This window comes from Labrus bergylta, chromosome 8 (assembly GCF_963930695.1).
Source record: "Labrus bergylta chromosome 8, fLabBer1.1, whole genome shotgun sequence".
Classification (NCBI taxonomy): domain Eukaryota; kingdom Metazoa; phylum Chordata; class Actinopteri; order Labriformes; family Labridae; genus Labrus; species Labrus bergylta.
Genome location: NC_089202.1, coordinates 18,040,987 through 18,064,148, shown reverse-complemented (window position 1 = coordinate 18,064,148; position 23,162 = coordinate 18,040,987). Strand labels below are relative to the sequence as shown.

At 40.8% G+C, this 23,162-nt stretch overlaps 1 protein-coding gene across 2 annotated transcripts in view; it reads left to right on the top strand.

The window, feature by feature from the left end:
• Nucleotides 1-19,599, top strand: part of slc9a1a (solute carrier family 9 member A1a) — a 37,511-nt gene extending 17,912 nt beyond the window's left edge. The window contains exons 5-13 of one of the 2 annotated variants that reach the window (XM_065957626.1): nucleotides 432-634; nucleotides 4,473-4,562; nucleotides 7,605-7,675; nucleotides 7,820-7,996; nucleotides 10,457-10,583; nucleotides 11,056-11,157; nucleotides 12,399-12,480; nucleotides 12,718-12,774; nucleotides 13,227-19,599. In XM_065957626.1, coding sequence (XP_065813698.1) covers nucleotides 432-634; nucleotides 4,473-4,562; nucleotides 7,605-7,675; nucleotides 7,820-7,996; nucleotides 10,457-10,583; nucleotides 11,056-11,157; nucleotides 12,399-12,480; nucleotides 12,718-12,774; nucleotides 13,227-13,531 — 1,214 coding nt within the window. In that variant the 3' untranslated portion in view covers nucleotides 13,532-19,599. The remainder of the gene's footprint in view (nucleotides 1-431; nucleotides 635-4,472; nucleotides 4,563-7,604; nucleotides 7,676-7,819; nucleotides 7,997-10,456; nucleotides 10,584-11,055; nucleotides 11,158-12,398; nucleotides 12,481-12,717; nucleotides 12,775-13,226) is intronic. The other variant, XM_029277264.2, reaches the window with a different exon arrangement.
• Nucleotides 19,600-23,162: the final 3,563 nt, after the last annotated feature.

Here is a 23,162-nt window from a genome sequence, read left to right as displayed (position 1 = left end):
ATACACGTAAAAGACGCTTGTAGAGTGTTTTTTGTGTAAAGAAATGACTCTTTCTCGTCAGGCTTCTCTCAACATATCTGCTGGCTTTGCACCTTCTGCTTGTAAACAAATGCAAGATGTTGGGTAGGCGTAGCAGCTCTGTGTGTGCTTTACGACAGTGCAGTTGCACTCAGAGACCTTTGGTGGGCGTCAAGGGCACCAAACCAAATTCCTACATATTGTTGCTTTATAGTCTCATTCGTCTCAGGGAACTTCCCAGTTGTGTTTGGACAATGCCTTTCATATGCACTTACAGTATTAGCGTGCACTGCCATCTTTAAAAGGCCAGAGAGAAAGCAGCTTCCTTGAGAGCTGTAGTCTTCACTCCATATTACTAACCCACTCTGAAACACTCAGGCAGCCTCAGTCTCTCACTGCATTGTCCTTCCCAGGTGTGATTGGTCTGACGTATGTGATCAACCAGTTCCGCATTGTCAAGCTGACAACGAAGGACCAGTTCATCATCGCCTACGGTGGCCTGCGAGGGGCCATCGCCTTCTCCCTCGGTTTCCTGCTCGACAAGGATCTCTTTCCCATGAGAGAGATGTTCCTCACCGCCATCATCACTGTCATCTTCTTCACTGTCTTCGTTCAGGTGAGATGATCCGTTTCCTGCCCTCTATTGTGAAATACAGGTTTACTACGACCTATAAAGAAGGTCCAATAGTGACTAGCTGAAGGGGACATATCGCCACCTACCATAACAGAGTCTGACATACCTCAGTCAATAAATCGATTATCCCCCCCCTGACGTCGGGTTCTGCCGACCGATAAGAGTGGAACAAAGTTGAAGGACACGCCCTCCCTGTTACTGCAAATGGAGCTGACCAATCAGAGGAAAGTGGGCACTTGGGGAGGGTGGCCTTAAAGAGACAGTAGCTGAAATGAACTGTTTCAGGCAGAGGCTGAAATTAGAGATTTTATTGACGCGAGTGTCAGATAAGTAAGGAGGTTTTAAAGCTTCACATCTCGCAACGCTACTCAATAGGTATCCCAGACGGACATAATAGATCATGAAAGTGAGTGTAATAGATCTCCTTTAACCCTTTCCCCTGGTTAAATACTCAGATTTAGGGAGTTTGAGGAATTGTTCACACTTTGAACATCACTGTGACATCAACTACTGTATATTGGTTTGAAAAGGAGCGCTCTTTTGTTTTAGTGTATTTCATTTCATCATGAGAAATGTCGCAAAACATCACTGGTTGAATTCATGCATATGATAACACCTGCAAAATAAGTCTGTCTTAGAAAATATTTGATTAAGAACTACTCAATTAAACAGGGTTATTATTATTATTATTAAATGATCTTTATTGGTTTTTCAAAAAAAAATCAAAGAAAAAACACACATCGACATCTTACAATATTCAAAATAGTCAAACCCCCTCCCCCCGGATACTGCCCCTCCCCCCACCGCCCCCACGTATGTTTTTTTTTTTTCAAATAACCATACAGTACCAGGCACATATAGGCATCAAATTGTATTTCTCAAAGATTAAACGTAATTCATGTTGAATCTGCTGGTCATGCAGAGGATTGAAGAACAAGCAGACTCTTATATAATCCCTCAGTGGTCACGTTTTCTTTTTGTTGTTTTTGAAGTAAACAGCTCCAGCTGGGTTAGACAGCTGTCACGTCAGCTTCAACTCTAAAGTCCGCTGACAGACACACAGGTGTGCTCATTCATGCATCAAATATATTAGTCACGATGGGGAACAACAACATTTTGTTTATATGGAGACACATTTGTGACTCTTCTCTCCGAGGAAACCTTCAGATAACAGAAACAGTCCATGGAGGTAACATAAGGACAAACAGGCAGTGATGGCATTTTACATGCATTTTACCCAGCTTTAAGTACTGCGTCCTGTCCGATTAAAACGGAAGAAGATTCTTGGAAGTGAGTTGGAACCAGAATGGAATCAGTTAAAATAGAAGCCTGAAGATATTTTTTTTTTCTGCTCAGAGACTAGATTAGAAACATGTTTTATTCATGCTGCAGCAGTCTGATGCTGAGATGGATACAGACCAGGAGAGAGAGGAAGGGTAGAGGCCCCCCAATCACTTCTAGATTAAAGTGAAGAAAGGATGGAGTTGAGTTTTGTTTTTATTTGGGAGAACACAAAGTCTACAGGGGAAGTGAAAATCTTTATCACATCTACTTTGCATATGGTTAACTTTTTTATATATATATATATATATATATCAGTCAATCTGTATTTGCACATCACCAATTCTAAACTAATGTTCTCTTAAAACATGTTACAAAAATAGCAGGTGTTTTCATTACTCTTTGTTATATGCCATCAGGACACTTTTTAGAGAATTCAAACTTTGGTTCCAGACTTCCTAAATGTCCAATAAAGGCCCAAAACAATCTTCAGAAAGCCACCATGTTTGTAGTTTTATGTTGGTTATGGATTCACACTGAGAAGAGGAATTGTTCTATGCTTCTGTACCTAAGAGAAGCGTTTGTTTTCTTAAGAAAGGTCTCTGGTGTTTACTTATGTAAGATAATACATAACAGCTGGATTACTAACATAATGTGACGAAATGAATCCCTGCTCTGTTTTGACATGTTTGAAGTTCCCCTGATTAACCTGAAGTGAGAGACTCAGGCAGTCAAAGATAACCATGAGGATTCAAACGAGCTGAATGTTTATATTTAAGTCATTCATAAAGTCTGGCAGTGTCCATGGGCGACGTTTTAATTTGATGGTATTTCAATGAGCGGAAGATGAGCATGAGATGAGATGAGCAGGAATCTTCTGTCATTCACTTTTAGGTTGTTACAGTCAACCAGAAGGCCAGTTTAATCTCTTTAAGAAGCAGAACAATATGCTCAAGCTTTTACATGCAGACAGTATCACACACACACACACACACACACACACACACACACAGTACTGGTGATAATCCAACTGTAGCCAAACATCCGACTGATGTTTGATTTTTACATTCCTGAGGTAGCTTACATTGTGGCTGTATATTTACAGATCCTGTTTGACTGGAGGTAGGCCGTATGATAACTCATGAATATGATTCTTATAAAACTACAACGTATCATCTCCATCTATCCCACTTTACAAGCCCAACACAGTTTCTGCAGATGGCTATTCAACATGAGTCTGGTTCTACTTGAGGTTTCTGCCTCTTAAAGTAAGTTTCTCCTTGCCACTGTAACTTCGCTAATTGTTGCTTAGTCTTTGTGAATATTACAGAGTAAGGTCTTTACCTGCTTTTTTGTAAAAGTGTCTTGAGATTAAAAAAAAGTTATCAATTGGTGCTGTACAAATAAAGATTGATTGATACAAATGAGGATTAAATGGAGTCAAGTTTGAGATGCATTTGTAGTTTTAGAGAAAAGTAAAAATTGAAAATGTTTTGGTCTCAGATTGAAAGCTTAAAGTTGTTTTCTATCAAAAAGGGATGAGTGTTTAGAAAGACTTGAATCCAGTCACACAGGAACAAACGATACAGGGGTAAGGTAGTGAAAGCTTTCTGGGTTTCTCGTCACATTTCTCTCGACAATATAGACATAAACGGATATCTTTACTGTTTATTCAAAATACTGTGTTGGACCGGAAAATATAGTTTCCCCGGATTTCCCTGAAGCTGATTTTGATCTAGCAAGGAAACATCTCTTGACAAAAAGTCTGTTGAGTGCACAACAGAAACACAAAGTTGTATTGTCTTGTGTTGTTGACAGTGACACATCTCTTTGTGTGGTTTTCAGATTTGTTCATATTTAGATTCTGAAAGCGGAAATCTTCTAAGGTTTCGTCCTCGCAGGTTGATGAGATATTTACAGAAACTGTAAATCTGCTGTTGTGAAAGGCTGTGTGAAAAACTGTTGTGTTTGTTAATCAGCCGTTACAAAATGTGCACTCTAGGGAAGTGTGATACTACTGAGCTTAGGCTTGACTTCAGTGTGATGTAACACAACCATGGTGGCCCTGTTTAATCTTTAAATATTCTTTAATGGCATCAAAAACCAGGACAGGAGTGGACGATGTCAGCGTTAAAGTATTAAGAGTGCTGTTCTGCATTAATCTGGCACAAAGAAGCAAACCATTTCGATGGGGCGCCTGATAGCCCAGCTGTTATGTAGCGGGCCCCATGTACAGAGGCTTTAGTCGTGGGTTCGAGTCCTGCCTCGGCCCTTTGCTGCACGTCATCTCTCCTCCCAACATTTCCTGTCTCTCTTAAAATGTCAAAGCCAATAAAGTCAAAAAAGCCCTCCCCAAAACATCTTCAAAAAATACATTTTCAACACATGATAATACATTTAAAGCTCTAGTGCAGATGTGCATGAGCCTTCTTATTCCAACTTTTGCGCATGATGAATGCTGAGCGCATATTTTATTGCTCACGCTCAGGTCACAAGGTTTGAATTTGAATCATGTTTGGTTCTCTGATCCTCTTTGCAGGGCATGACCATCAAACCGCTGGTGGAGCTGCTGGCAGTGAAGAAGAAACAGGAGGCCAAACGCTCGATTAACGAGGAAATCCACACCCAGGTACAAACTCCCCACTCCACCTTTTAATATCAGAAGCGTTATGGTATGTGGTTATAAAACGAAATGTCCCGAAACTGTTTGAAATGTTTTGAACCCCTTGAATTAAACGGTGAGCGATTGTGTGAGAAAAGTCCAGCCAAATGCATCACCTTCCTCTTTCACTGAGCCGTGCTGTTCAACGATGGAAATGTCTTCTCACTCAGTTCTGTGGTTTTTCTCACACTGCCGTAAACAATCTACGTCTTTCTAACAACATGACTTTAATATCCCGCTGCATGCCTTTACGTTGCACACATACTTTCCTTTCAGTTGTTGTGATTATGTAAAATGTGACATCCTCTTCCAGTTAAAAAAAAAAAGAAAAAAAAAAAAAAAAAAAAAGCCTATTGAGAGACATTTGCTTCATCCAACTTTAACTGCTGCTGCCTCCTACTGGCTGTGTGGTGGTACTTCATGTCATATGAACTGTGCTGTGAAGAGTGCTGCACAGCAATTTAAAGATTAGAAAGTAACCGACAGTTTTATTGCTCGACTTCCTAACAACAATAAGTTTAACCATCTAGCTTTATGTAACTTGAAGGCACTGCCCCCCTCCTGCACAGACGCACACAGACATATACACATATACACACCCACACACACTCACACAGAAACACAGTGTCTTCTATCCACAGTTTTTTGTACTCAAACACATCCTTGACTGACCACCAGGGTCTGCAACCACTGAGTTCTTTTAAAGCTTTTAATACAGCTCAAGACACACAGAACGCTTGGGCACACAAACACACAAAACCACACACACACACACACACACACACACACACACACACACACACACACACACACACACACACACACACATCTCTGGGGGTTTGCAGTAATTCACCGGTGCTCGAGGCTAGAAGAACAGACTGTCCTACTGGCTTCTCCTCTGCAGTGAAACAGCGATGATAAGAGCCAAGACATATTTATTCTGCACGACGACTTACAAATAAAGAGTTCCCATGTCGCTCTTTTAATGAAGAAGCTGTGAATAAATTCATTTCTTTTGTCAGCGAAAAGGTGGTGGTGTTTCGAGCCCGCCTGTAACAAAAAGCTGCAGCTTCTTTGATCCAACTTTTAATGCTGTGATGGAGATACATGACAATACACTGACTTATATGTAATTATTTGTTACTCACAATAACAACAGTCTAAGTAAAGGTGGTATTGTATGAACAATAGTATGATTATACAGGTGATATTATATGATATTCATGTATAGATCAAGTTCTTTTTTGTTTATTTTATTTTATTTAATGGTGTTCAAAATAACCTGGTTTCCATATTAGATCATACCTCTCTTTAACAATGGAGACGTGGCTAAGAGAAGCAGCAACACACTTTAAACAAGATGAATCCACCTCAAACAGAAGATACAAAAAGATTTTAAAATGAGCCGCTGAAATATTTACAAGGACAGCCTGGACTCAAAAGATTTCACTGAAGGTTCAAAGAAAATTCAGGTTAACTAAAATGTTTGCAGTTTAAAATTAGTCTGTAGACTGTAACAAGCGGATTTAATTATTATGAAAAAATATATATTTAACCAGGAAAAGTCTCATTGAGATTTACAAGAGCGCCCTGGCCAAGACAGTCAGCAGCATTATTAACTTTGTTTCTGACTTCAAACACTTAACAATAATAAACCTAAATAAAGGAATCACAAAATATAAGAAACATTCATTTAAATGAGTCATAAATCATCAACAAAATGTATTTACATTGAGTCATTGCCCCGTCAAAGCACACAGCAGCGTCTCAATGCGTCACTATTTAAATAAAAACATTCAGTCATCTTGTAAAAGGAGAAGAATACATCTTTGATCCAGTATCAGTTCAAATGAGAAGAATCAGAATCTGCTGTCTGACTCTCACCCTAAACCCTGCAGCTTTAACGCTGTAAACATCTTTTCATAGTTGTTTGCACTCTTTCCACTCTGTCCCCACATTGCCAGACAGTCTCTCTATAAATCACTCTCTTCTGACAAAGCAGAAGTGAATTCTGTGGCTCTGCCTAATGACCTGTTCCCATAGAAACGCCGGCCGTCAGAATGTCACCCGCAGGCTTAGTCAGAGCAGCAGGGCGACCTGCGGCCGACAGCGGTCTGAAGAACGAGCGCTTCCTTCTTCCGAGCGAGCATGCTGCCACTGTTAATAATCACTGTCCACTCAATCACCTGCTGCTGTTGCTGTTGCTGCTGCTGGTTGTTTTTAAAGCTCGTCACCTGCTCTTGTTTGATAACGATGTTTGCAGCCGTTCTGTGACAACGAGTTACTGTGCCCGAGCAAAAGGTGCGAGATGCAGCTGAGTCATGTGTGTGATAGGGGAGAGCCTTTAATCCTTTAAGTAAAAAAAAAAAATCACATTTTGCCTCAAATGCGTGAACTCACTCACAAATTAAAGTGCTCATTTTGATTATTATTTTTTATTTCATGTTTATTTGTATAGAGACGAGAATGGAGCAAGTAAGCTGACGCATTTATAGCCTCCTGAGCTAATGCCCGTCCATAGATGGGCTTTTAAAAATACAAACATCTCAACAATAGATACATAAAAACAGAACAAAACGAGCACAACAATTAAAGACGGAACAATACGGGATACAAACTGTCATACAAAAAGACAGGGTAAAACAGGCAGAGCAAGGTCATACATGAGCACAAGACTGAGTCCTCTTTAAGAACTGTTTTCAGTTTCAGTTTCAAATGTCTCCAGTCTGCTTCCTGTTTGAGTTCTGTAGGTAAAGCTCTCCACATGTTGATCCCCTGAACAGAAAAAGCGTTTTTTCAGAGTGAGGATTTAAGAAATGGCCACCTCAAAAAAACACATTTATAGGCTGTGAGATTGTTCACAGAGATATGTCATGTACCTGTCTGACTCTATTTCACATTCAATGTAAATCGTCCACAGAGAAGGCAGCGGGTCAGATTGAGAGTTTGATTCAATCCTGAGTTTTCTTCCTTTTTAAAGATCATTTTCTATCTTTCCCCTCTCCCCAGTTCCTCGACCACCTTCTGACTGGAATCGAGGACATTTGTGGACACTATGGTCACCACCACTGGAAGGACAAGTATGAACTCTACAACTATCCAACATTTGTGCAAAACAGAATTATTGTTTCAGTCTTTTCTTTTTCCTAACGTTAAGAATAGTGTACAGCGTCATGTTGTCTCTCTTTTCCTGTGTTGTCTTCATCTCTCTCTCCTCCCCCCAGACTCAACCGCTTCAACAAGAAGTATGTGAAGAAGTGCCTGATCGCGGGCGAACGCTCCAGGGAGCCGCAGCTCATCGCTTTCTACCACAAGATGGAGATGAAGCAGGCCATTGAGCTGGTGGAGAGTGGAGGGGGAGTCAATCTGCCTACTGCTGTGCCTTCCACTGTTTCCATGCAGTGAGTATAAAACCCTCACTGTGTCTGACCACACTCGGGGACTAATTCACTGAATGATTGCGGAGCTTTTTTTACCCACTTAGCCTGTGCATATGACTGAAAAAGTAATTGGCTCAATCGGAAAGCACGGGTAATGGGTCAAATTCACCCCAAACCGCTCAGTAGATCAGACAGCATCTCTGCCCTCCTGTGCGCTTTGTGCATATGCAAATGAGCCATTATGGATTTATTTGGGGTAAAATTGGCCTCTTTCTATGCAAATTAGCCTCTCTGCAAAAAAACACCAAAAAAAACACCAAATTTACACACACCAGCGCTTACAGCAACGCCCAGTCAGAGTGAAGTTTGTACTGTCTGGTCAGACGTACCTGCTCTGCATTATCTCAAAGGGATGTCACGCTGACCTAAATGTGAAGTGTCTGTAGATGTTATGTACAAATATGACTTTGATATTACTGCTGTTGTTATGAGGGGTCAAGTTAGTCTGAGGCTCAAAGTCCAAAACCTTCCATGTATTGATTTAACCTGCATTTAATACTCATTTTGGCCACTTGGGGGCAGTAGAAACAAGCTTAAAACATGACTCCAAGTGGTCTGACCTTTTTTTGATTTGATGTGGCAAGCTCGTTAGCAAATTCTAACTTGTTTTGACATCCAGCAGTGTTTGGCACAACATTAGGCGTCACTTGAAGTTATTTGTTCTTCCCACCTGATCAATATTCACTCTCCTGTAACTCGCTTCAGCTGCTAAAAGCTGAAGCACTCTGCTCGCCAGCTGGTCTCGAGCTGTGTGTCTGTGCTGTTCAGTGCTAAACAGTGTGCACGAGGTTCTTTTTCTCAGAAAACAGATTCCAGCTGTGGCTAAAAGGGCCGTCAGCTGCGAGAGTGAACCAAAACCGGTGATTTTGGTGTTGATGGTAATGATCGGATGATACTTTATGAACCTTTACACAGCTGAGTGGAGCGGATTAAGGGTGATTGTTCTCTGCAGCTTTATCACTACCAGTGGCCAGTTTTCAAAAGATTTAAATGTGAATTTAAGTGAATTAAAATGTTTTAATTTTAATTGAACTTTTACTTAAACTTCACAAAGTTGTTTTGGACCTCAAGGCAAAAACATATTTAACAGACGTGAAAAAAAACAGAGCCCGTACAACAAAAATGTTTATTAAAAGCTTAAATGAAACAGGAAGTAACCATTTTTGTTTAATGTCTTGTTTCTGACTAACTACGCCTCACTCAAAAAAATGATCTTCCTGTTTAATATGAACTGCATTTAGATGTAACGTGTAAGCTAATCAAAAAAGAAAAAACCGGTGAAGGGAGGTGTCTTTAGACTAAACAGACGAAACCCCGGTGAAGGGACATTTCCACTTGACAACCCCACAGTTGTCAAGTGGAAATGTCCTGGCTCAGCCTACACTGCTGAGTTGTGGGGGCCGAGAGGGGCCACGTGGTAGGTCAGGTAGTATCAGCGTTGTCACTACCTTGAGCTCACATCAACACAGCCTGGGTCTGTTGAAGGTGGCACTGCTGTTTTGGTTGCTGTGGCAACTAAGGGCCATAGGGTAGATTATGTAATTTATCAGTCGGGCTTTAGGGGCATCACTGGGATGAGGGATGTCTTCACTGAGCGCTTATCCTTTCATTAGGGCACAAGTACCTTGTGTTTAATTTTAATTTGAAGATATCATGATGGCTTTAACTAATTCCTGAGTTTAATCTCTTTCAAAGCGGTGAGCCGTATTAGAAGAAAGTGTTCCTTTAACAGCTCTGATCTTGTTCACTTGTCATGGGCCAAAAAGTCTTAATTCATCATTTCCTTTTATGTTTTTACACAAGAAGCTTTAAAAAACGACCCCTGTAGGAAGCTGCACAGGTTCTTTAATCGTCACATTATCAGTATCAGTATAAAGGAGTCAGTGACATATTCAAATATCAAGCTTCAGTCAGTCTAGATATTTAGTGTCAGTGCATGGATCTTTTGTTAAATAGACATAAAGACGTTCTGAAACACTTGTGGCTACCGTCAGTTGTCAGACTTAGTTTGTTCACCAGTTGTATCCCTCTTTAGAAAAACATCTTCTAAACTGACTCTACTGCCTGAACAGAGGATCAGCAAGTCCAGACCTGATACCTACTTTACACACAACACGGCTAACAAGCACAGACAGGAGGTTCAGGTTTATTTGACCGTGTGTCAGAAGTAAAAACACGATCCTGTCGATAAGAGGCAACATTAGCTGACAGCCTAAACTTTTGGAAACTTGCTCTCAGTCATCTGACCCTGCGACACCAGGAGGAAAAAAAATATAGAATGGGATTTTAACTTTGACTTGAGTGCTTCTATCAAAACACACGACAATCTGCAGAACTCTCTGATGTTTACGTGTGTCTGTAATTTGTTCCCATCGGTCTGTGGTGGTACAAAAAACGCTGACTGTCCTAACTCTCTTTCAGGAACATCCAGCCCAAGAAGCCTCCTCCCGCCAAGCCCGCAGAGAGAGCCCTGCCCCAGCTGCCTAAAGGTCGCGAGGAGGAGATCAGGAATATCCTCAGGAGCAACCTGCAGAGGACGCGACAGAGGGTAACGTCTGAGCTGCTCTTTGAATGATGAAAAAGATTGCGGAATGTGTGGTTGTCGTTTGTGTAAGCTCAGGATGTAAATCTTGTGTTACAGAGACCTTAAAGCAGATCACTTCATATTTATTTGCAATTATTTATAAGCTACTTCCTCTTAGACCTCCGTGTATTGATTGTTCCAGAGTTAGAATCAAATCAGCAGCTCTGCTTGTATATAAATTATTCCTGCTTTAACTCTGGGGGGCAGAGAAAAGGTTAACAAGTAATAAGTAAGAGTAATATGTATATAGTATATGAGCACCAATGTCAACGTTGTAACGCTTACCATTTAATTTTCCACCCATTTTTATTCCTCTTTTCTTTCATCTTTTTATCGATGCCTCCTTTTGTTTGAGCCTTTGCCTTGTTTTCAGAAACTTGAGCTATTACGTTTTGCCCCTAAAATGAAATGTTTCCATGTTTCTTGTCCTTCTCAGCTGCGCTCCTACAACAGACACACTCTTGTGGCTGATCCGTACGAGGACGGCTTCGGTGACTTCCTCCTCAAGAAGCAGAAGATGATTGAACTGGAGAAGAAGGTAAAAAAAAAAGAATCCTCCGGACGAACATTCAGAATCAGTGCGAGTCCGACGTGTTGTTTTGTTGAATATCATTGACACCCCCGGCCTCATCATGATTGAACAAAAACATGTTTTGTTGATTAGTCAGCGCTGAATAGGACATTTTGTAACGGCCTCGCTGACTGTTATGCAATCTGCTAAATGACAAAGTAGAAGTTCGACTGAAGGCAGCAGTCTGTGATGGATGGGTAAAAGAATACAACAGATGCAGAGCAGCTCTCCTCACTTCCCAACACCGGCAGTTAAATTATTCAGCCAGAATTATGATTTGTGTTCTAATTAGAGTCCACCTTCAGTCTCCGAAATTCATTTTCTCGACACAAATGGGTGGCTGATTTATTTCGCACGCTCGAGTGGCCCTACAGCTCCACCCACTTTCATTTCATCAGCCCTGTAATTACGTAATGAAAATAGACCGTTGTTTTGGGCAAATCGAATGTGCTGAAGGCCGCTGTGGACTCAGGAGGATTTCTGCAGAGCAACACAAAACTTTAATGGAGTTTCTCTGAGATACTGACCCATGCTGAATTAAAGACTTAGACCCTGTGTACACCTGGTGTTTTTGCCCGTGGGCAGAAAATCGCTGACTGTGCGCTCAGGAGTGTTTGCATGAAGCGTTTGTGCGCTGCACGTCCGTCCTATCTCTATGACAACAGTCTGTTGACAACGGCCGTTGTACGACTGACACTGCTCTGTAACTTTCTACTATTTGAGATCGTTTTTTTTTTTTTAACCCGGTCAGACACACAGCAAAGACAAGATCCATAGGTGGCAAAATTACAGGGAATATCATACATTTGGTAAAAGAGGGCCAGTGACGTCAACAGCGCCTTTCTGAAAAGTTGGAAGATTTTCAACTTGAACGCTTGGAGCCGCCGCACAAAATAAGGCAGAGCGCACGGAAGAAAAGACGCTTTGGCGCTGCGCTTTTTCTCCAGCAAGCGGCCGCTTTCTGCTGCGGACGCTCTCCACTCTTTATAAACAATTTAAAAAAAGAAAAACCGCCTGGTGGACAAGGGGGCCTTATATGACTTTGGATGCAGTATTTTTTTTAGTTTGGCTGCAAAGAGGGTCATCTTGCTGTTTTTCTGTCATTTTTCAAATGTATATGTTTCGATCTTGAATGTTTTGGAGAACACAGAACGGTTGCATTTTGATTCTATGCAAACAACATTAAAAGCATCCCTGTGTGTTCCCAGATTAAAAACATGAACAACTACCTGACGGTGCCCGCTGCTCCACCAGACTCCCCCACCATGTGCAGAGCCAGACTGGCCTCAGGTAAAATGCAAACACTCAATAGTTACCCCCATTTTACTGAAAGGCACTTTAAGAAACCGCCGGACAAAGTTCCCCCGCCACTAATGGCACCCACAGGGATCAGGCATCAGACACTGTCGAGACTTTTCATCCACTTTATCCACACCTGTAACAACAGATACCCCCCCCTCCCCCCCGATGGAAATATGTGTGCACGTGCCGGCTGGCATGTAAACCAGTGTGTGGTTTTTATTTTAGGCAAAGATTCTGATTTCAAACCTGCTCAGCAGCAGAAAGGGAGAAAAATCTGTCCAGGTATGTCGTGAGTGTAGAGGAGATGTGATAACCCAGCAGAGCCTAACATGCATGCACCAATCATGTTGCTTGTTAACATTCATTAATTGCTCATCACTAATGAGGGGATCTCGTGACATGATTGCAAAGACACAGCCGGATGATTTACTGCTGCAAAAGTCTTTCTGTTTTTACGGTGTTGAGCATGATATGTACTTTGAGTTTCAGCTTTGTGGCGTACTTTCTATTATTTTTTTTACAGTGTTGTGAAATATTTGCAAATGTCTTGAAGCCTCCTGTGGTCCAGCTTGTTCAGTGGTTGTAAATAGGTAGCTGTACCCCCTTTTAAATGTGTTGACTGTATTTTCCTCCCATTCTACATCTTATGTTTTTGCACGCTGGTGGAATTATAGAGTGATCTTACCTTTTTTTAAAGCTAACGGTCTGATATTGCACCCCCGTTCTGTCTGTAGACCCTCAAGCCTACAGGGGGAAGCCTGACTCAGACAACGTGCCCACCATCCACGTAGACCTGGCCTCCCCTCAGTCTCCAGACTCGGTCAACATGATGGATGAGTTCAGGCAGGCCGGCCAGCAGCAGAAGCATCAGCAGCAGGAAGAGGACCAGGGCCTCATGATGAAGCCTCCCTCAGGGCAGAGAGGACCTAAAAAGCCCGGCGAGGCGGACTCGGACAGAGACCAGCAGAAGCTGACGAGGTGCCTGAGCGACCCCGGCCCCAGCGCAGACGAGGACGAAGACGAGCCCTTCCTGCCTTGAATCACAGGCCGGAGACAGAGGGTCAGACTGAACGCATGCCCGCCTTCACTAGTTAGAGGAGCTGCTTCACTGCGCTGCTCTACATAATCTCTGTGGTTCAGAAACCAAACAAGCCAAAACTGCTAAAGCTGTACAAACCAGGGAGAGAAAGGAGAGTGAGAAGAGAGGAAAAAAAGAGCCATTACTTTATTATTTTCAAAGCTCTTTAATTTTTCAGACATGAATGAAGCAGCAGCTGCTGCTATCTGAGAGACAGTTTGATAGTCTGAGACATTCAGGAAAGAACTATGCATTACCAAAGGTTTGGACTGTTTCAGTGTCAGATTACGTCTTCTTTGTTTAGTTTTTCAGATTGTCTTTCCTTTTTCAACGATGGCAGAGTTGATGGTTTTTATGTTCGTTTGTTATTTTCCTTTTTTTTTTTTTTCTTTTCACAGCCACATCCTTGCAGTCATACTGGACCTATTGTCCTGCATACAATCACCAAATCAAACTTATTTCAATCCATTTTTCACCTTCAAACATAGAACTTAATTTTGAGGTCTTTTTGTCTGATATCTCACCAGAACTGTGCTTTCATTCTGTCACTTGAACTTGCTGGATGTTCAAACTTTTGGGGCCAGATTTACTAAAGGTTTGCGTGTCTTAAAACGTGTGCAAACTTGACACCACCAGCAAAAAAAGTGCTATCTGATCTACTAACGGTGCGTCTTTCAAATGAGCAAAACAACACGCATTGTCCATTTAGTACGTTTGCCCTAATGAATATGCAACATGGAGCGTTTCTGCCCTAACGTGTAAAATACTGGGAGGAGAAAATGCAAACAAGTTAAGTTAGTACACGCATTGCGATTTACCAAGCCTGACAAAAATTGCGGTGATTGTGACTGTGTCTGTATTTAACACCTTTTGAAAGGAACGTGCTAATCCAGGAGCACAGTCTTATGCACAACAGGCTGCTGTTATTATAGTTAGGAGGAGGCATAGGCACAACAAAAGAAGGCATAAAGATCGCGTTTTTCCCCACTTGTGTTTACGTGTTTCAAATGACAGAAAAATAAATGGCATGCATTTATTTTTTAATTTGATTCAATATTCTAATCGTTAAGGAAGAGAAACACCTTGATTAAACTACAGGCTTGTTGCCATATAGCCAAAGAGAACTGAACATTCACAGCATTTCTCGGGTCGCGCGTCTCTCCCCCCAGCTCGCCCCCTCCGGTGCGCTCCTCTCCATAATGCGCGCGTCACCTCCCTCTAAAGCCCGCCGCTGCTGCTACGCTGTAGGATGCTTGGATTGGGGGACCTCACCACTGTTTGTAACCCCGTCTTCGATACCTCTTTCCAGGGCATTTATGTCCGATCAGACACAGCGCTGGCCAGCTGTCTGGTGCGCAACAACGGCCCGAGTGTAGAGCGCCCGTGCCACAGAGGAAACAGCTCGCACCTCCTGCGCAATGTATGACACTTCATTCTTAAGATTAAGGGAAGAAAATAGAGGCCCTGTTTAATGCCGCGGTTTTCTCATAACCCAAATTTTCTTTGTAATATTCAGATTTATCTCCTATACCTCAAAAATATTGTGCGTTTATTTGCCTCTTCCACTGATACCTATTTTGCGCTTGCAGTCATCCTGCTTTCTGTCCAAACTCTCCGTGATGTAAACCAATAGAACACGCAAAAGCCTAACTTAAATAGTACCGCCTCCACAAGGTTTACACCTGGTGTCATTCACGCATTTCTTAGTAGATCAAAACGCCCACCAACCAAACGTGCAAACTTTTGGAGTGAACACGCAATTTAGTACTCTTTAATTGGGAGCTTAGTAAATCTGGCCCTTAAAGTGTAGCTACTCTCAAATATTTGGCCTTATTTTATGTCTAACCTTGTTTCACTTGGTGCATTTTTATCTTGTTTTAAGTTCAGGGGTTCATCTTATCTTACTGCAGTCAGTTAACTTGTATTTGAAGGATTCGGGAGACTGACAAGAGATGCAGCACAGATGTTTTGATGTCAGGGATAAGCCCTATGTAAGTCAAATCACGTCTCATTTCTGTGTCGATGCTTTATGTTTTACCTCAACTTTAGAACTCCCTTTAAAACTCACTCAAGTAGGTTTAAAATGTGCCCATCTCAAACAGCTGATTTGAATTCATCACATCGATATAATGAACATGAACTGTCTTCAACGTGCTCATTTCCATCTTTCAGTTTCCTTAACGGCCTTTATGAGAAGTATTTTTGTTCTTTTTCACAGTCCAGCTCATGAGGGACACAGAGTGAAGGTTAGATCGTACACTCGTGGCATATCATGACAAAAAAAATGACATATATATTCTATGCAGAACAGATGTGACATATGTAAAGTAATAATAATATCCTATATTTATGAACACCCTTTAAAACAGAAGTCTTATAATCTTGTCACCATGCGACACATTGACACAAACATCTGCAGAAGCCGAAGCTTACATCCAACACGGGGCATTCAAACTAACACTCACAGGAGTAACATGTTTTTTTACACATCTGATCAAGTCTGTGAATCACCTGCAGGCATGAGGACGTAGCTTAGGGTGTTCTCCTTCACTGTACTGTATAACGCACAGTGTGTATATCCCGTGTAAATTCCACTGCACATGTTTGTACAGTCAGCTGCTCAGAGAATAGGAAAAAAAAAAACATGTTTTTAATTGTTGTGATATATTTGCAGAATGATACACATACAAAAAAAAGTTTTCTGCTTTGTTTGGTTTTCAGAAAAGCAAAGTGCCACAGCCTGTGATTATAAACCCACAAGTATTTTTATCAAACATATTAATCTTATCTCCATGCAGGCCAAAGAACTAAATATAAAACAGAGAACTTTTATGATTTTTATGCTTTTATTTTGGAGATAGGACAGAGTCAGAAATAACGGGGGGGAGAGAGGGGGGGAATAACATGCAGGAAAGGAGCCGCAGGTCGGATTCAAACCTAGGCTGCCCACTTGTAGGACTATGGCTACCAGCACCCCTAAAACACAGGAGGTATTTTATGTAGGCTTTGTTTCACTGCTCGAGCATTCTTTTCAAAGTAAGAGTGACCATTCAGTCCTTCCTGATCCTCTTGCATCTACAAAGCTTAAAATACAACCAACAAAAACATCAAATCAACCTCAAAGACTTTCCTCTCCACATTCTCCTTAAAGAGTCTGTGATTGTAAATGACTTGCTGTGATTGCTGCAGCAAGCAAAAAGAGTTTATTAGTATGATCACGTGTACACTCATGCAAACTTGCACTGTTGCCGAGTGCGTTTAGTTCTCTCTTTGCCCCCTGACACTTTTCCTGCTTCCTAAATTTAAAAAACTGTTTTTATTGCAGCGGAGAAAGCTGGAAGGGTCAGACGTTAATGCATCTCATTTCCCAGTCTCCACCAAAATTGAATTGACATTGTGAAATGTCAGTATGTGTGACAGTGTCGGGAACGCTGCTGAAAATGTCAACAAGGACAGGTTCAAAGAGAGAGGAGGCTTGTTTAAAAACCAAATGGCGTGCAGCCCTTTACCCAATCCTAATAGAAACACCCTTTCTATCGCTGCTTAAGAGATATTTACATGCTGCATTAAATTTATGATGTTCTAAAATACGCTATAAATTGCATCTTCAGAAGCCCGGGGAAAAATATTTTCATATCTCCTCAGATGCTCGATGATTTGGCTTTCATTTAACTGCAGTGTGATTGTCTTTACCCTTTTCTCCTCTGCAAAGATCTGTGAGTACATTTCAGGAAGGATGCAGCGAATTAGTCCTTAACTTTAAATCCTCCGACTCACATGTTAGCTGTGTGAAAGCAGAGTGACTCAGAGAGGGAATGCTTCATACTCTGCACAGCTGTTGTGTTTTAACACCTTTTAACATAACATCAACATACATTAGTGGATGTGATGCGTGGAGGGAATCCAAAAGCCTCCTATTTGAATGAAAATTACATTCATCACATCCCTTTCTGTTAATCCAAAGCCTTTAATTTCTCTGAGAAAAGGAACACTATTTTCATACTTGTTCTTGTCATACCAAACACATCTTCAGTCAAACATTGTCTCCGCTCCGTGAGAGAAATGTTCAACCTTAATCTGAAGCCATACAGCCTTTAGAAGAACCTGTTTCATTGTGTGCATAGATTATACTGTCGTCTGCATACACACAATTTTTGCCTTTACATTGTCATGGCTTGTGTCTTAATGTTCGCACTAAAGAGCAGATTTGTTTCGAGTCATTGCTGATGTTTTCATTGAATGTGTTGGACTCAAAATGTCAACATGTTGCTTCACCAGCAACAACTGCAGCTTTTACTTTTATCTTTGCTTTTTTTTTTGCTTTACACACTTGTGCTTTATTTGTTGAACTACACTATTGTAATTTATTGTAGTTTTTTACTTTACAGGGACTTCTGTCCCTTGCTTTTATGATCAAGTGCTTTATGTGCATCATGTGCATTGCTTCACTTCATGTGCTTTACAGAAGTTTGAAGACTTCACTGTTGTTTTTTTAAATCATCTCATGTTTACTTTAAATTGCACTCGGAGGCATTTGTCACCCAAACGTTAAACTGTGGAAAACAGACTCAAGGAGAAAGAGGCTGAATGAACTTCTACAAACAATAATCAGAACAGCTTATGAGCTTTATTCTCAAACTCAGCGCTCCTGTTCTCTGACTGTTCTCTCTGGGAAAAGTTAGGAGAAAGCATCAATTACATTCAGATCTCTTTATTTAAAGGGACAAAGTGTTGTTTTTGTATGTTTCAGGTTCTTACTTGTGTACTTCTTACTCTGTTAAACAGACAGAAATGGTTCCCATTCGTTCACTGAAGCAGAATGTCATAAAGTCTCTAAACTTGTGCCGATCAGGTCAGCTTGTAGATTAAAAACATTTCAAAGAGTTGTGTACATTGACATGGTTTCTTGGTTTTCATGTCAATTATTTTGGTTTTTATTTTCAATTAAAATGAAATATTCATTGCTTTGTATACAGGGGGGCGTCAAAAACGGCACAAACTTAGTTTGAATCAGAAGTTTTAAAAAGAAAAATTACAAAGTTCAGTTTGAACTGTCGGAACAATTACAAAAAAACAAGAACTGTTTCGATGTACATTCAGGCAAAATGTTTTAAAATTACCGAAACATTAAAACCTACAGTGTCATGAAAGACTTTCTCTCAAACAATTGTAAATAAATGGTTGCTGAAAAACACTGAAACATGATGATTTACACTACAGAATGTTTAAAAAGACTAATTTGGTTATTGCATGATTTCTACTATATGAACTAAAATATGCAAAAACACTGCTATGTTCCTTTAAATACTGAACCAGCCTAGAGGTGCTAACAGTTACATTGTTAACCACACTGTTAAATTGCACAGGTAGTAACTACAGTGTGACACACAAACATCATCACCATTATGACCTCACGGTGTCATCACTCCACCACCAAAGAAGTTTTCCCCCTCCTTTGTTCACATCATCGTTCTCAGTTAGCCTGATCTCCACCCTCCTGTCCGCCGTCATCTTTCACCACAGTGAGCACTTTAACAAAGCTGTACCTTTATCTCTAACACCCACGTCGGACAGCAATAAGTGGCTTTAATGCAGTGTGCATGGTGCATCAGGTGACACCTCATAGGGAAGAGAAATGTACTTTATTAACAGAGAAGGGTTGAGGTGTTTTTACCTGCAGTGAATGCCATGACAAGATGGAAAGTTTGATTCTATTTCTCCATGTTTTTTTTTTCATGTGTTTGTTGAATTTATGTGTCAGTCAATTGTTTGCAAATTTAAACTTTGCAATAATTTAGATTTTTATTTTATATACACATAAATGGGAATTTATTAGATATTTAAAGAAACATGTATTAGAAATGTATTATCTGTACAAATCAGTACCTGGAAGATAACAAGTGTGCACTTTGTCCTTGATTAACCTTTAGCTTTCATCATTCCACTTCCTGTAACGGTGACCAGAGAACAACCAGAGGTGAAAACCCGTCAGATACTATATTCCAGATTAAAGTTTTACTTTATAGCTATGCTGTGTCTGTGTCAGATTCTTATGAATGTGAAGAGATGTATCCCCCCCCCCCCCACACACACACACACACAAAAAAAAACTAGTCATATTAATATTCATGATCTTCAGAGTAGAACACATTGGTAATATGTATGTATGTGTATTCAGGTACTTGGGTTACAATGGGTGTTACAAGTAAAAACCAGGCATCCGACTTGCACACTTTTTGCCTCTATTTAACTGGACAGTGGATAGGAACTGGGGAGAAAGAGAGAGGGTGGGGAATGACTTGAGGGAAAGTGAAGTGCCACAGGTCAGATTTGAATCCAGGCCGCCCACTTGGAGAACTATTGCTGCATTCAGGTGCTCCTCTGATGGTCCCAGTTTCTGAGTTTGGAAGTCGGTCTTCCGACATCAGTGTGTTCACGTGTTTTCCGTTTGGAAAGTCGGAACGTTGTAACAACAACAACAAATATTGTTGATGCTAGAAAGAAAAGACCAGTGAAATGTGACTGTAAAAGTTATATTTCAGCAAAAAGTTGATGTGCAATACATGAATTAACAAAAAAGAATCTTAACATTTACAAAACATATTTTGCCCCCCATGTGATGGCCATAATGACAGCAAGTCGGGCACCTCATTTTTTGAATAAGTTTCCGAGTTTTTGCGACTTGGGCAGGCGTTCATGTGCGTTTTACAACTCGGAAACTTGTTTTTCAGATGTGTCCATCACCACATGAATGCACCATATAGCCACCTTATGTTATATGGGGAGTGACCTAACCGCTAGACCATCTGTGCCACGTTGGATAGGACATTTCTTACGTTAACTTTTTAACCCCTTCTCGTATTAGTTAAAGCTCCAAAGAGTCTTGTCTAAATAAAGGCAAAAAGCCCCAAAATACGAAAAAAAATATTCTTGATAAATGATGAAAGACAGCATCATGAGATTCTTTGGTAAAAACTCTTCTTTTCATGTACAGGACAAGATCAAAGTTACCGCTTTGGCCACTGGAGGCGCCAAAAGTATCACAAATGGAAAGCTCTCACAGGAGCTTTCAGCCTCGGCTCTGTACGTTCAATCTTAATTTACAAAATAGCTCCTTCGTGAAAGTATCAATCTAAGGGTTTATAGCTCACTCTGGAAAATCTGTTAGATTTCCTTGGAGAAAACTCAGGCTGCTCTGGATGAGGCACTTTGTTTACTTCGCTTCTATTTCAGTTAAATGGATCCACAATGTCTCCATTTAAGCAGCCTGGCCTCCCTGTTGTATTCCTGGAATGGGTATCCTCTATTTATAACACTCACTCATTTTAATTGTTGGCAGTTGTTGCGTTCTGTTGTTTTCCAGCCGAAGCCTCCGAGTGGCCAAGTTCATTTTTTACATCTGAGGAATCTAATTTGAGACTCTAATTACAAGAGTTGTTGTCGGTTGAAAAGTCCTCTTTATATTTGGATTTGTAGGCATTTAGCTGGTGCTCATCCAGAGGAATTAACTGTAAGTACACAGGAAAACAAGCTTCAATTCCCAGATCACCAACATAACAAGCAAACAATAGCCTAAGTTTTGTCTGTGTGAGAGAAGAGTCGGCTCCATCCCAGAAATCTGTGATATTATGTAAGAGAAAACCTCAAAGTTAATGTTTGTTTTTGCAGTGATTAGAGAACATTGTCTGGTTCACAGTAACAGAACAACAATCTGCTCATCTGGGTCGTAAAGCAAATAGCATCACTTTTAATGATATATTCTGTACATTTGTTGTAGATTTAAACAAGAACAGAAAACAGTGCTCTTGCAGGGATCAAGTTGCAATGTTTATTCAAGATGAAAATAGTAGTTTGATGTCTGGTTAAACAAAGAACAGTTCTACTCTATGAGCTGTAAAATACAAATTAAGTTACCTAGCCGGTTAGCTTAGCATCAGGAAGTTGCTGCACCTACCCAAAAAAAGAAATCCTGCTGATACGCTTTTTTAAAAATCAACACCAGGTTATTAATGTTATTTTGTTTCTGCACATATTAATGAGAAGACATTTATGTGGTTAATGTTTGAGCTTTTAACTTGGTAAAAGGTTTATTTTGTAGCGTTCAGTCCATTTCCTGTCTTTTTGCGATGCTAAGCTTACAAATTCTCAAGTTTCCCAAAGTCAAACCATTCTTGGGGTCAATGCAAACCTTTTATCCTCTGTAATCACCATCTACGGATTATTCTAGAGTCAGTTGGGGCCCTTGGCAAAAATTCACATGTGGCCCCGCCAACAGTAAATGTGACTCCTGGCGGTGCGTTGTCGACTGAGTCACGGCCAGTGGAACACAGACACAGAGACTCATTCGGCTGCTCTGCTTGCTAAGTAAACTAATGTTGAACGTCAAAGAACAAATGCGACGGTGTTGTGCTAGCCAAAGTTATTTAATCCAAGTGTCTCTCCTCCAGAGTGAAGGCTGGACTGGCAGCACACTGTCATGACGAAGTGGTCCCACCTCTGTACCATATTCTGAGGTGGTAACAGAGGCGTAACAGGGGCGAGACAGGATCAGCTGAGCCAGCCGGGGGGGGGGAGTGCAGCACTGTGTGTGAGTGCATGTCTGACTGTGTGTGTGTGTATGTGGAGCTCACGCTGTGCCTGTGAACATACAAAGATGTGATGACAGCTGAGCTTAGTTACGGCACTTTTGCATAAAAAGCAGACTAAAAAGTGCCATGGCAAACTTTGCACAGTTTGAGCCACGGCTGTCGTTTTCAGTTTGTCAGCCCTCGGGGGGTCCCTACTGTCCTGCAACCGCCCACCCTGCCTGTTGACAAGCCGCGCCTCGGTCTGCTGGTTTTCTACTGGTGTAGAATTCAACCAAAGATGGATTACTTTACGTGTTTTGTGGAAGCAAGGCAGTAAAGGAAACTCTAAAATGATAAAGTGATTTAGAAGAAATAAATGCAAAGACCAGAGAAGTGCATTGTTCTTTCTTCTTCTGTCTTTCAAATGTGTCGTTCCCATCAAATTAAACTTCTATAAGGGGACATACAGACTTGTATAAAACATGAGAAAGACGACCCCTGCACATGTCCTGAATGCAACCTAAACCCACTCTGCAATAATACTTCTTAAACTGTCCTCTGAATCAGTTTTTCTGGGTCAGTATTAAAAAAAAGACTTGATTCAGCTCTATGGTAATTTTTTAAGAAGGTTGCACTTTGTGGAGGTTATGTATTGGATTTTTCTTTCCCTGTGCTGCTGCTTTGTTTCTGCTTTTCTGTATGCTGAGCATCTTTCACACAAAACTTTTCTCTGTGATGATTAACCTTCTATTGCACCTTTGCCCTATCATGTTTGTATGTTATATTATCATTTAGTCCACCGTCCTTTCAGCCACAATAATCAGATTTTGTTGAAATAAATATTTAATCCAACTCTTGCTCGTGAATTAATGAGAAGCTACAAAAAAAAGCATGATAAACAAATAGAGAAACCCGGTTCATACCGTGAGCGACTCAGACATCATGGGTGTTTAAACGATGAAATATACATCAAATAAACTCATGTTAGATATTTAATTTCTTCGCTCAGTGCTGCTCTTTTACAT